Source organism: Phyllostomus discolor, chromosome 13 (genome assembly GCF_004126475.2).
Source record: "Phyllostomus discolor isolate MPI-MPIP mPhyDis1 chromosome 13, mPhyDis1.pri.v3, whole genome shotgun sequence".
NCBI lineage: Eukaryota > Metazoa > Chordata > Mammalia > Chiroptera > Phyllostomidae > Phyllostomus > Phyllostomus discolor.
In genome coordinates this window covers 67,452,677-67,466,776 of record NC_040915.2, presented here as the reverse complement: position 1 = coordinate 67,466,776, position 14,100 = coordinate 67,452,677, and the positions used below count along the sequence as shown (strand labels likewise).

General features: G+C 41.7%; 2 protein-coding genes across 11 annotated transcripts in view; both read left to right on the top strand.

Moving 5' to 3' along the window:
* The window catches only part of PRDM10 (PR/SET domain 10), a 100,007-nt gene extending 94,441 nt beyond the window's left edge, over positions 1-5,566 (top strand). For 2 of the 3 annotated variants that reach the window (XM_036014646.1, XM_028528555.2), the window contains exons 21-22: positions 4-107; positions 2,101-2,301. In XM_036014646.1, coding sequence (XP_035870539.1) covers positions 4-107; positions 2,101-2,301 — 305 coding nt within the window. Of the gene's footprint in view, positions 1-3; positions 108-2,100 lie in introns of all 3 variants that reach the window. The other variant, XM_036014645.1, reaches the window with a different exon arrangement.
* Positions 5,567-6,529: 963 nt separating this feature from the next.
* NFRKB (nuclear factor related to kappaB binding protein) overlaps positions 6,530-14,100 on the top strand; it is a 33,927-nt gene continuing 26,356 nt past the window's right edge. For 2 of the 8 annotated variants that reach the window (XM_036014333.1, XM_028527631.2), the window contains exons 1-3: positions 6,875-7,727; positions 8,847-9,002; positions 11,107-11,308. In XM_036014333.1, coding sequence (XP_035870226.1) covers positions 8,868-9,002; positions 11,107-11,308 — 337 coding nt within the window. In that variant the 5' untranslated portion in view covers positions 6,875-7,727; positions 8,847-8,867. Of the gene's footprint in view, positions 6,641-6,873; positions 7,728-8,846; positions 9,003-11,106; positions 11,309-14,100 lie in introns of those variants that run through there. The other 6 variants (XM_036014329.1, XM_028527635.2, XM_028527637.2 and 3 more) reach the window with 6 other exon arrangements.

The window sequence follows — 14,100 nt, the reverse complement described above, 5'->3', positions numbered from 1 at the left end:
CAGCATCTGAAATTCAAATGATGACACTTCCTCCAGGACAGTTTGTGATTACCGATAGTGGTGTGGCCACTCCTGTCACCACTGGCCAAGTGAAGGCGGTCACTCCGGTAAGCCATGCTGCTCTTGAGGGTTTTCCTGTCCACCTCACTGCCCCTCCCCCGCCTTCTCCCCAGCTGCAATGTCTGAGTTAGAAGTGCCTCCCCTGTGTGCCCATAACAACTTGTGTTGCAGTTTATTGTAATTATTGGTTTACTATCTATGTTTGCCCCGTAGATAATGGATTTCCTGAAAGCTGGGTTGTCTTGTCTTTATCTATTTTCAGTGCCTTGCATAGGAGGCTGGACTATAGTAAATACTTGATAAATACCCATCCCGTGAATAACTATAGTGAACCTCCTGGGTCCATATGCATATAAATTCATAATTGATCACCTTTTGATGTGCTTCTTGGAATGTATGTAACTCTTCACTACTGTTGGTTATCAACTTGTGTTGGACAAGAATGGCATAACCAATCTGTTCAGGTTCCTTTAAACCATTTTAAACAATTCAGCCATCCCAAGGTGAGAAACATTACCATACATTATTTTATGATATTTAGGTTAGGCAAGTCAATGTTGATTATAACTGCAACCTCTATTTTTATCTTCACGGTTCATTCTGACCTGCCTCTAAGTTATTAGGAGATAGAGTATGTGAATTTAAATGGAAAAAAAAACTACTCTTAAGTGGATGGGAATATTAGAGTGTTCCCAGGGGAAAATGTTTCCCAAGAGGCCTCAAAGAGTATCAGGATAGTCTGGTGGCCTTAAAACCTGATTTTTCCCCCCAAGGCATACTGAAAGCTCATTTTTAGCATCCAAACTCACTTTAACTGGACTTAGGAGCTATGTGTAAATCCAGAATAACACTACTGTCAATGAAAACCATAACTAATGTAAAATAGTATGATCAGTGAAATTTTTGCTGTCTGTGCGACCCACTGACTACCATCGTTTGACTCATTCAGGAACCTGATGATAGCCAAGGATGTTCCCCTCCCCCACCACAATTCACATACACACAAATTTAATGTACGTTTTAGAGGGCCCATAGATTCTTGGAAGCCCAGTTAGGGGCCACCTAGGGGACCACGTACCCTAGGTTGAGGACCATCTCCCTCCTGCTGAAAAAAGAGCCACATGGGACACCAAGTCATAATTGGAGTTGATTGATGAGCACATGGGCCAAGATAAAATGGGTATTTGTCTATGGCCTCTTTCCTGGACAGTGCTTGGAAAGGCCAATGCTTGAGTTTTCCTTCGTGACTTCTTTTGTTCTCAGTCTAGTAGCTAACCAATCCCCCTTCCACCCAACACATTCTGTCTTTAAAACATTAACATAAGGATATAGCTAGCTGCAGTCTCTGAGACAGACACTGTGGCCAGAGGAAAAAGGAGGAAATAGAAAGGCAATGTATATTTTCATAAAGCTAAATTTATTCAATGTGTAAGGGACTTTATCCTAAGATTGTGTTCTTCCTATGCCTTTGAGTGTTAAACTATCTCTTATTTGACAGTAGTATTTCAAAAATGACTTTGCTTAGCAGAATAAAATCTGGAACCATTTATCATTACTTTTAATTTTGCTGGTGTTTGAAATTTTGAAGTCTGGGAACAATTGATCATGACTACTTGTCTTGAGGGCTGTTCTGCCTCTTTAATGAGACTTTAGATAATAACTCTTCTTTGATCCATTTTATATTAATCTTAAAATTTAATTGACAGATAGCAATCCTATTTTAGGAAGTTAAATTCTAAGGAGTAGCACAATGGAAATGTTTCTTTTGCCTTGTGGGTTACCATCATGATGCAAATTTCTGTATGTGATATTCTTCACTACATGTTTCAGTGGAACAACTAAGGTGTTCCCTTAAATTACCTTTGTAGTCAATTACTGTGATGGGTCCATTCTCTCTAAAACACTTTGATAAGGCATCTCCCACAGGTGCCTGTTTTAGCTTCCCCTTGTAACATCCCTTTACGTACTCCCTGCATCTGCCCTCTAGACTCCCTGTCCCCCATTAGGCCTGATTTCTAAAGATCTTTCTTTCTGCTCCAGGGTCATTATGTGTTATCAGAGAGCCAACCAGAACTGGAGGACAAGCAAGCTTCTGCCCTCTCTGGGGGAGTCCAGGCTCAGCCAACTACGCACAGTGACTTGGACCCCCAGACCAGCAGCCCACAGCAGGCCACACAGTACATCATCACAACCACCACCAGCGGGAGTGGGGGCAGGGAAGTGCACATCACTAAACCTTAATTTCTGTCTTTGAGCTGGAATCAAGCAGTCACATCATGTCTTCTCTCATTCGTAAATTGGAAAGCTCCTGACACTTATAACTCTTTTTTCAGATTTATCATTCACTCAAGAGTTTGGAGGTAAGGGTTTTGACGCTCATATAACCACTGGGGCTTATTTTATCAAAGTCATCTTCACCTGAAGGACTCTTCAGACCCTAGGAGTTTCTGTCATGGAATGGAGATCTTTCAGTGGAAAGTAGGTTTCAAGATGGAGAAACTTCACCTTGCTCTTGAGGTTTTTTTTTTTTTTTTTAAACACATTGATAAGCCTTACTTTTCCTTTGTGGAACTATGAAGTGGTGTATTGTGTTTGTACCAAAGGCGGAGAAAGGATGTGACAAGTCCATGGCCACTGGACTTTATTCCAAGCTGTGGCGCCAAAGGAGAAGGGGCATTTTACGGGCGTGTGTTAGGTCAGAACTGCGTCACCTTCTGAGTTTGCCACGATTTAACAAAGGGAGCCTATTGAATATGAAGAGAGCAATGATGAAACACAGGGTTGACAGTGATGCTCTAAAGAAAAACTGTCATCTAAATTTTTCTTATTGCTGATTTAAAAAAAAATCTTGCCTTTTTTAGCAAAAAAAAAAAATCATGTTAGGCTGTTGGTAGTGCAGGTTCTAGCCCTCAGCAGATTAGGTCAGAATGCTGTGTTCTGCCAGATCTTACTTCACTATTCCACACAGTGGGCTCCCTGTGTGAGAAAAGCTTGCTTGATGTTGGCCGAATTGAAACTCCTACAGTAAAGCTTTGCCACCTCTTCTCTGGGGTGGTTGTATAGGAGATATTGGTGATGTTGGTACCAAGTAAAATTACTGAGACAATATGTGTATATATGAAGTAAAAAGCACTGAAACCTTGCCTGCCTTGCAGGACCCATTCACCAGTCATTGGTGAAGGATGAATTCCTTTCCCCAGGTGTACATTCAGTCCTCACTCACAGCATTCAGTGTATTTTAGAATTTCTGATGCTTCCTTAAAATGAACATTCTTCAAGATTGGATGGCAAGGTGGCCATCCTTATTTCTTACCACTTTTACCTTAAACATACTACAACTCATCTGGACCTTTTGGTATGACCAACTTCACACTTAGGGGAAAATAAGAACATGGGGACCATTTACAGTATGTGAAGGCAGTGATTTTCAACCTTTTTCATCTCATTGCACACATAAATTAATTACTAAAATTCTGTGGCACGCCAAAAAATATGTATTTTTGCCAATTTGGTAAAAATTGCCAATTAGGCAAAAATTTGCCAATTTGGCAAAAAAAATACATATAATTTTGATTGATTTACCACAAAAAAGTAATTACCTACCCTTTTTGCTCCAAAGTGACTTTTTAAAAAATCAGGTGCCTATAATTGTACATAAGGATTTCTAGTACCAAGAATTAGCCAATCAGATGCAATCTTATTATGCAACCTGACCAATAAGCTACAACTCATTATTATACAACCTATATGTGTATTTGTGGTTCAAGACAGGGCATTTGCACCAGACGGCTACTGTTGTGTTGGCTGTTGTCATTTTTTAATTTGACAACCTAAGGGGAAAAAGATCAGTGTGCCAGACTAAATAGGCAGGTATAGCATGTTTTAAAACTTCTTGCGGCACACCAGTTGAAAATCGCTGCATTAAGGGATCTGAAAGGAATCTAATCCTTATGAACATTACACTGTTAGTAGGAAAAGGAAAAAAATCTGCCTCAGTGAGTTTTGCTTATATGTATTCCTCTTTGATAGCTATGAATTCAATGGGGAAAACATTTTCTTTTTACTGTACATTCCAACTGTTCACATAAAACATTGCAGAGATTAGTATGTATTTTAACAACTTTTTGTGATATATTAACACACTTTTAGAATAATTACTGATGGTAGAATTTATCACTCCAGGACAGAGAAACCTAACTTAAATTTCAAATGAAGTCACTAATTTATTTTATTTACATTTCTGGGTTAAAACTGGTTCTATAAATTAAGGATAGTAGCTTCTTTATGGTAAAGATAACCTTTCTGAAAAGTAAACAATTCTATTGAAATAACTTCACTAGTATGTAGATTTTGCACTTTATTTCCGAGACCTCATTCATTTAGTTATCCTGAAAATTTGGGCCCCAAGAGAAGATGAGAAAGTTACATACAATGAAAATGTTGTAGAAACTGAAAATGGACTCTATATCTTTGGTGAAAAAGAGGTAATGTCAGTGTTTTTAATAGGAAATATTGACTCTGAATCACAAAATAGAGACTCTGGGTCAACAAGTCCAACGTTGTAATGACTGTAAATTACCTAGGGTCCAGGCTAGAAAGACTTGCTAGGTGAAAATACTAGACTTTCACAAAGATCCAGTTTAGTTTTTATACCTTAAATTTGGCCCTCTTGGGTCCTTTTTAATTTGAATCAGCAAGGTACCTCCCTCCCCCTCAGGAACAACATTGATCAAAATAGAAAACTGTCACTGAATGGAATGTTCATTTTATGCCAGTTATTTCAAGTTTTAAAATACACAGAAGGAAATGTGGAAGGACCTCTTTGTCTCTTTCCTGTATGAGCTTGCCTTCTTTCTTTCTTCTTTCTTTCTTTTCTTTCTTTCCTTATGTGGAAGAATTCAAGACTCTGAAACCAATTGATATGTTATCAACCAGAGATGCACATGGCAGTCAAGCCAAATGACACTGCTTTAAGATCAGGTATTCCTCACATTTGTCCAAGGGAATCGATTTTCAGAAGGACTTGGATTTGAAGAGATGGCAGATTGTAAGCCACTTGAAGACCCAATTTGGAGGGGAAAATGTATGCGGCCAATGTTACATTGTTTCCTTTCTTAAAACACATTGACACTGTAGACTGCAGTCAGTGCAGTGTGAAAACTTTGGAGTTACATATAGATTTAACATTTTTATTGTTTGATTTGTGCCCACATAATAGACATTTTATCATGAAAAACTTCTGTTAACTCTGGAGAAAGCTATTGTTTTGATCTTGAATTGTTTTCTGATTTCCAATTATCCTTTGAAAAACTCTTAGGGCAAAAAAGCACTTCATGAGATGCTAAAGCTAGCTGACCCATGAGTTGAAAATGTTGACCCTATCCTGTTATTTAAATGTGAACATTTAATGTACATTAAGTGAGTTATAGTGTTAATAGTCTTGTGCTACTCAGCAGGTGTAAAAATTAATAAATATTTTTTTAAATAAACTTCTTCCTTGTTAGTATGTGTGAAGCTGCAAGAGCTACTGAGATTGTTAATTTCTCACTATTGGAACCTACAGTGTTTTGACTGTTTCATTCACTCTAGTCGGGTCAGAGACTCCAGGTGAGAGAATTTATGGATGATGACTGTGGAATGATGTTCTCCTGCTCATTCACTTGGTGGTTTCTAGTTCAAGAGCCTACCAACTTTCTAACAGGAACTAAGCAGGCTTGCAGCCAGCAGGGGAGCAGAGATGGGGCTTTATGAAGAAGCCACTGTTTTTCAACAAGGCAGGGACATTTAGGGAACCCTCCAGCTTCTCTGACGTAGATGCGTCCAAATCAAGAACTGAGGATGATCTCTGCACCACTGGTGAGGGTCTCTGTGCTGTCTGAACCCTTTCTAAGAGCCAGTGAATAAGAAGAAAGGGACGTAGAGGAACGTATTCAGTTTAATTAAAACTGTATTTCTTCGTTGTATGTATTTTTTCGAACATCTAGGGCCCGGGGACCGGAGAGAGAAATGGGGACACACTGGGGCTTAGGCTGAAGTCCGCGTACTCAATGAAACTCGAGAAACCGCTGTTCCCTCATCCATAAAATAGGAACTAATAGTACTAAAAAAAATACAGCTATAGTGCAGAGATAGTGGGTAGAAAGTGCTTAACAATGTTTGGAGCAGGGTATGCTCTCTCTGCAAACCTCACCTAATAAAATTGCATTCAGCCCCTCGGGTTTTGGAGCCTCCGTTCGCGGCCAGGTAAAAACTAACGACACCGTCTCTAACCTCCGGAAACTTCTAAATGTGGTGAGACCTTAAAGCCAATTGCAAATCGCATCCCTTAACCCACCCGCGTGAGCTCTCGTCGGTGGATTACCCCCGCCCAGTCCCCGGGTACCCTCCGGCCCCACCCTGCGCCGCACCACTCCAGGCCCCGCCCAGCGCAGCCCCGCCCCCGGCATTTTCCAGGCCCCACCCTTTCCGTCGTCGGAGCCCGGAGCGTGCACGCACAGAGACGCCATGCGGGAGCGAGCGCGTCCAGGAGCCCGCGGGTCAAGGAGCGCGGTGGGCTGCGAGACCCGCGCCTGCGGCACTGGTGAGGGCGGGCCTTGGGCGCTGAAGGGTTAAATTGTTGCCCTCGAGCGGAGGGAGGGAGCGGCTTGGTCTCCGAGGGTGGCTGAGCCGGTAAGTTCGGGTTAGGGGAGTGGGCCACTGTCGGAGCTGGGTGGCTCCGGTGGGTGGGGGTTAGGGTTAGGTATGGTGTGGGGGAGGGGCCTGGGGCGCTGATGTGCAGTTTGGAGGGGCGGGAGCCGGGCCTTACGCTAGGACCGGGTTGACTAGGGAAAGCTTTGCCGCTGGCGACGGATTTGGAGCAGGGGGTTGCTCCGGAAGGAGCCTTGGGCTTAGGTTCTTTTGGGGGAGGGTCCTGGAGGCAAGGTTAGCCCAGGTACAGAGGAAAAACCATTGGGAGGGGTCTGCTTGGTCTAGAAAAGAGGTCCTGAAGCCACAAGACTTAGAACTCCTTGGCTTCCGGGGTTCCAACCTTCTGGCAGCTCCTGCTTTTGGTATTTGGACAGCCTGTTCAGAATAGTAGCAGGACAAAGGTTACCACTTAAATAAGATTAAATTTAGCTCCACATCCCCCGAATTGAAGACACTTGTGAGATGTGAAGCGGAAGTAGGTGATTATTGGAAGAGTCAGGTAGAGAGCACTGGCTTTGCAGCGGTGACCCTGCTCTGTGTCAGTTCTTTTAGAAGGACTTTACTTGGAGCATCAGGTTGCAGCTTCATTGTTTTCTGTTTTATGTTAAACGCCTGTGCCACGTGCTTTCTCACCTGCTTCAGTTATTTAGTCACAGGGAATGCCCAGGATATTGTAATTCACCGAGGCTGAAAGGGGTACAGTTGCTTTGGGGCCACCCCGCTGACTCGATCAACACTGTATCTTTTGGATTGCACGTAGCTCTGAAACTTCAAGATAACTTGAAATAATTTAGTGGAAATATACTTATTTTAGTAGTTATTTTACAGACTTTCTCTTTATGTTTGAGAGTTTCAGAATGAGAAGTCATTACATTAACTACGTTACATGACCACATTACGCCATATAAACTGTCACCCACCTAGAGATTGTTGCAGGAATCCAGGATTGGTCCAACTGCCCTTCACTGACACCTGGTGAGGTAAGATTTTGGCCGAAGTCACTGAGATTAGAGGAGTAGTTTGGTGTTTGGCTATTGCCTGTTATTTTCTTTCTGTTGTTACTGTGCTTGTTAGCTCATTTAGTAGGAATAGGACATGAGACTTAGGGTGATGGAGTTTAAGCTCTTGTTCCTTTTAGGTGTGTTCACCTGTGGCCTCAGCTTTAGACTGGTTCTTGCCATCAGCTTTATGAAATGCTCTCTGAAATGTTCTCATATGTACTTTTCTGAAGGTGACCAGCTGTGTTCAGTTACTACAGAAAGGAGAAAAATAGCATTACATTTATGTGGGTATGAATTTGAGATAGACCAGCTGGAGGTGGGTGGTTGTCATGGCCAGGTTGTTGGAGCCTCCGGAGTTTACTTGGACTAATGAAGTCATATTAAGATGCTCCCTTTTCATGATTTAAATTGGAATTTTATATATGACGTATTGTGTATAGAGTTAGGAAATGAGATTGCAGTCAGGTAGACTTGAGCTTCAGTACTACCTCTGGGTTGGGCAAGGTACTTCTCTACTTTGGTCCTTTTAATATCTATAGAATAGATACAGTAACCTTGTCTAGCACAGTTGTAAGAATTAAATGAGATACAAGAAAGTCCTAGCACTTAAAAGGCTTCCATTAAATAACTTATTGTTAGTGGCTGAGCTTTATTAGTGTGTGTGGATTTTCAGTAAATTTTCCTTTGTGAAGGAACAAAAAATAATTGCTAAAAAACAATTAATTGTCACATTATGTTATAGTGGAGAGGTTATTGGCCTGGGAAGTCCTAAATTACGGACTCTGCTGATCTGTTTATCGAGGCTCATTTTGCTTATGTGTGAAATGAAGCTAGAAGAAATTCTATAAATTTGGGAGTTACTGTAGAAGCATTCTGAGTAACAAGAGGTCTGATCAGGTTTGCAAGTCCAGATGAATGTGTCGGTGGAAGGGAGGGAGAAGAGCTGCTGAGTTGTGGTCAGGGTGTGAGGATAAGGTATAGGAATAGATTTGAGATTGAGTATTTTCTGGGCCAGAGTAGTTTCTGAAGGGGTGTGTCAGTCAGGTCCTGGGACTTCCACCTTTCCCTGTTAAGGTGTAACTGCGTGTATTTGTCTAGATTATCTGTGGAACGTAAACAATGGATTCCTTGGACCACATGCTGACAGACCCCCTGGAACTGGGTCCATGTGGAGATGGCCATGGCACACGCATCATGGAGGACTGCCTCCTGGGGGACACCAGGGTCAGTCTGCCTGAGGACCTCCTGGAGGATGTAAGTTGCCGCGTCCCCACTGTCTCCTCTCTGTCAGCTTCTCCACAGCCACTACTCCAGACCTTTTCAGTCTTCTGTGCTCCTTTCTGTTTCATTTTCTGCATTGAGGCCAGAGGGATCTCTGTCGTGTGTGTGTGTGTGTGTGTGTGTGTGTGTGTAGTCAATAATCTGGTTAAGGAAGAAATTATAAGCTACATTCTGCATGATTATTAATGTGTCAACATTACTTGGTAATGTGTTATAAAGCCCTATTTTTAACATGATAATTTTTAGCAATTAACAAGAAGTTCTAGGTTTTAAGAGTAGAATTGTTTGAATGTTTGCATTAAAAAGTTTACCCATATTGTGAATCAAGAAACCAAACCCAAATGTATTATCTCTATGAGGTAACTGTCTACTCTAATCAATTATTAATATGTGCCCTGGGATAGCATATCAGCATGCTTTTGACCACTTTCACAGGCAGGCTCTAACTGCATTATTATTAAGGTGGCTACCATTTATTAAGTGCTTATTATGTGCAAGGCACTAGGTGTGCTAAAACATCTGTCTGTTTATCTTGTTTATTTTGCTGTACTTCAAGCATAAGATAGGTATAGAGTATCATAAAACATTCATCTGTGCATCATCCAGTTTTAGGAGATAATTTTCTTTTTACTCATATTTGGTTCAGATTTTTCTTTCACAGTATGTCAGACATTTTAGATAAAATTAGCCCTGGCCCGTGGGGCTCAGTGGGTTGAGCATCATCCCACAAAGTGTAAGGTCTCTGGTTTGATTCCCTGTCAGGGCACATGCCTGGGTTGTGGGCCAGGTTCCTGGTTGGGGCATGTGCAAAAGGTAGCCAATCAATGTTTCTCTCTCTTCCCTCTAAAACTAAATAAATAAAATCCTTAAAAAATTTTAGATAAAATTAAAGCCACCGTTTTACTCTTATTCCCTCCCCCACTTGAAGTAACAACTACTAAAGTTGGTATATGTCGTCCTGTGGTTTCTCTGCATACTTTTTCAGGAAAATCTCCTTATCTCATTCAGTCAGCAAACACTTGTTTTACAATCCTGCTTTATGCCAGACTCTGAGATGCGAGGAATAAAGTGGTGCAAAAGTAGGTTTGCAGGGGAAGAGGTTGGACACTGAGCCTGAGGCGCTTTGGTACGCGCATGCGGAGACACCTAAAAGGTGGCTGGATTTCCGGGTTGTCTCCTACTTAGGCCCTGTGGCGGCTCTCCGTTGTTCTTAGGATAAAGTCACAAGTCCTAACATGTTTACAGGGCCCTTGCTCTTCTTTCTACCGGCTGCTGCCTCGCCTCTCCTTCCCTGTCCGCATGCCAGCCACACATTGCCTGAATTCTTGTTCTTGGATTTTTAACTCTCTTGACTCACCATCTTTTTTTTTTTTCCTTGTCTCTCGTTATCTAAAACGTCACTTCCTTAGGTAGGTGTTCTCTGAAACCTAAAGTCTAGGATGCGTGCTTTTCCTATGTGCTTATAGGTAAACTACTTAAACTGTGTGGTAGTCGGTGTTTAATTTTTCACACATCCAGACAATATGTATACGGTACTAGTCTGTCTCAGTGTCTAGCACACAGAAGATATCCAGCATGTAATTGTTGGGTTGAAAGTGAACTCTATCCTGCTGGTTCTCACTTAGCAGGTGGCCTCGGCTCCTCAAGTTCTCTCCGTCTGTATTAACTTCCCTGCGACTCCTTTTAAGCTGAACTCTGACGTCTGCCATCATGTCCCTTCCTGGCAGAAATGGTTTCCAAGTGGGATTCTCTCTACTGAGATAATTTTCCAGTGGATTACTATTTCCTGTTTGCTATAAGACTTTGGCTTATATGTGGTTTTTACAAATCCTTCAGTTTTGAGAATTGAGTTGCAGTCAGTAGAATTTTAGTTTGTGTCAAAAACTTAAAACTTGGATGGTGGTGATGGCTGCATTACAGTGTGAATGTACTTAATGGCACTGAACCGTACAGTTTAAAGTGGATAAAATGGTGAATTTTATGTCATGTCTATTTTACCACTCATACCCCCAAAAATGAATTGAAGACCTTTTTTCCCTCTTACTTGCTTTTTTCCTGCTTTTCCTCATTCCCCTAGCCTGAGATATTCTTTGATGTGGTCAGCTTCTCCACGTGGGAAGAAGTATTGAGTGACTCTCAGCGTGAACACCTCCAGCAGTTTCTGCCTCGCTTTCCTGAAGACAACATTGAGCAGCAAAGCCAGCTCATCCTGGCCCTGTTCAGTGGGGAGAACTTCCGCTTTGGAAACCCTCTGCACATCGCCCAGAAGCTCTTCCGAGGTGTGTGGCTCAGCAGTCTTTTTGAGAGGGGTGGAAGGTGGGAGCACACTCACTCAGGTGAATACCCCTTTCTTCATTTTATTCTATTTATTTGTATGTACAGGTATTGACTTAGGGAGTGGTTTTGTGTGCAACACTGATGCTTGGGCCACTCTTTTATTTTTTAATAAATTTTTTTCACTTACATAGGAAATACAGAAATCGTAAGTGTATTGCTCAATGATTCATTATAACATGAACTCAGCTGTGTAAAACCACCACCTAGATTAAGAAATAAAACATTACCAACATCTTAGAGGCACCTTTATGACTAGTCTTTGAAAGTTTTTAATAGCTTACTGTTTGCATTATTACATGCATGTGTGTGTTGGATGCATGTATGTGTGTCTGAATCACATACCTTTTGCTGCAGAAAACATGACACTATAGCCAAGGATTTCAGCATGTATGTATCTCTTAACAAGGACGGTCTCCATGTGATCGCACTCCTGTTATCATGCACGAGACCTTTTACGTGGAGCAAGTAGTATCGTGGAATATCCCGCGTGCAGATTTTCTTAGTTGTTCCCAAATGTCCTCTGTAGTTGCCTCTTGAATCTGAGACCAAGTCTAGGTCCACGCATTGTGTTTGGCTCGCATGTCTCCTAGCTTCCTGAGTCTGGTGCCCTCTGTTCTGATTGCCTGTCTTTCAAAACACATTTTTGATGAGCCTAGGACACTTGAACGTAAAACATCCTGTCTTCTGGGAAATTGTCCTCTTGGTTTCTCACAATTAGGTTGGGGTTAAACATTTTTGCCTGGAATGCTATGTGGGAAATGTTCTTTGTTTTCCACCATCATTTCAGAAGGCACATGATGTCAGTTTTTCCAGTGTTGGTGATGCCGTGTTTGGTCCCTTGTTTAGGTGAGCTCTGTCACACCTGCTGTTTGTGAGGGTGCCTTTTTTTCTTTGTGATTAAGAAGCAGTCTGTGGGGTGATATGTTTGCGACTGTGTGATACTCTTATTTCCTAAAAGCCTTTGTTTTACTCAGTGATTTTAGCACCTAGTAATCATTCTTTTCCCAAATCAGTCTTTGCACTGGGGATTGGAAACAGTTTAGAACCACTCTTCTGTCACAGTTTTTTCTCTGTCCCATAGAGAGAAGCAGAGGAAGCCCCATCCCCTCCCCCTTCCTGGGGAGAATCGGCTTTGGAAGGAGGCCCTGGGAGGACAGTGCGTCTCCTTAAGTTTTATTAAACTGGACAGCTGCAAACGCTGTTTAAACCTCACTATCTTACGGGTTTAAGATTAGCATTCTCTCCTTTGGTGGGTTATTAGTTTAAAGAGGAATTCCCCTCTCTGGTTGGCAAGGGTTTGTTTCACGGAAGCCAGGGGTCTCAGTTGGGAATAAACCATTTCTTCGAATGGGGCTTCCTTGGTTTTAGAGGAGCCATGTCAGGGACCTTCTGTAATGTTACCTCCATCTGTTTTGCTGTCATATCTTCCCCTAGAATGTTGTAATCGTCTGGTAAGGATATAAACAAGGAGTGTCCACGATTGCTGAAGACAGTCACATTACTGTGGTTATCATGGTTATCAGTCTTAACTCAGCTATCATTGCTGTTTTTTTAATGAAAAAAATTGTGTTTAACTGCAGTTAACATACAATATTTTATTAGTTTCAGGTGCAAGCTCTCATTTCTTATCGGTATTCTTGTATGTTTGGTTATCTTTCCTGGTTCTTTTTAAAACATTCACCTTTCCCTTAAGTTCTAAATGCTTATCAAACTCCCTAACCTCCTATTTCATAAAGGAGAGGATCCTTCATCATAAACTCCGGCTTCTCACTCAGAGCCTCCACCCCAGCTTACTGAGTTCAGTTCCATTCTGACCTATTTGACTTGTCCCAGAGGAAGGATTTTTTTTCCTTCTGCTTAACATTAACGCCTGCTCTTGATCCTTCTGTTTGTCACCTCTTCTGGGACCTCCTGTCCTCTGTCCTGTGCATGCTCTCTGCTTGGATGTCCACCCACCCACTCTTTCCCAGTCCATAGGTGTGTTCAGGGGTCACATGCTCAAAGAAGCCCTTCACCATCTGTCTTCTTCATCTTCCTCTGTCATTTCCCAGTATCTCCAGACTCCTAGAGAGGCGTGTGGAGCTGCCCCTTCAGTGTTCTGCCCTGAGCCCGGTGGCTGTTCCCTCCTGGCCTGCAGGCCTGCTCTTGCTGCTGCCACCAGGGACCTCTTTTTATTTCCCCTCTGACCTTGAATTTTAAATTTCAGACCCACAGAAAGGTTACCAGAATGTATAACAGACACCCATGTACTCTTCACAAGGTTCACCAATTAACATTTGCCACATTTACTCTCATCTTTACAGTACATATTATCACTGTTATAGTCAAACCTTGGTTCTCCAGTGTCTCCTGTCTCGAACAAGTTGTTCATAGAAAAACATGTCTCAGTTGTCAGATAAAACTTAGGTTCTTGACCCAACAACCCTTTCCTGCTGAGACTGTATTTCTAACGGAAAAAAAATGATTTGGTTTTCAAACAAATCACTTCTTATACAGCCTTCTGGAACTAATCAAATTTGAGAACCGAGGTTCTACTGTATTATTAGTTTTGCTGAACCATTTGAGAGTATTGCAGACATAGCACCCCTAAAATTTTCAGTGTTAATCTATGAAAAACAAGAACATTCTCTTACACAGCTACAAATGATCATATAAAAAATACAGAAAGAGAATTTTTTGTGTTGGAATATGAAATTTAACATTGGCACATTGTTATATATAGTTCGTATTCATT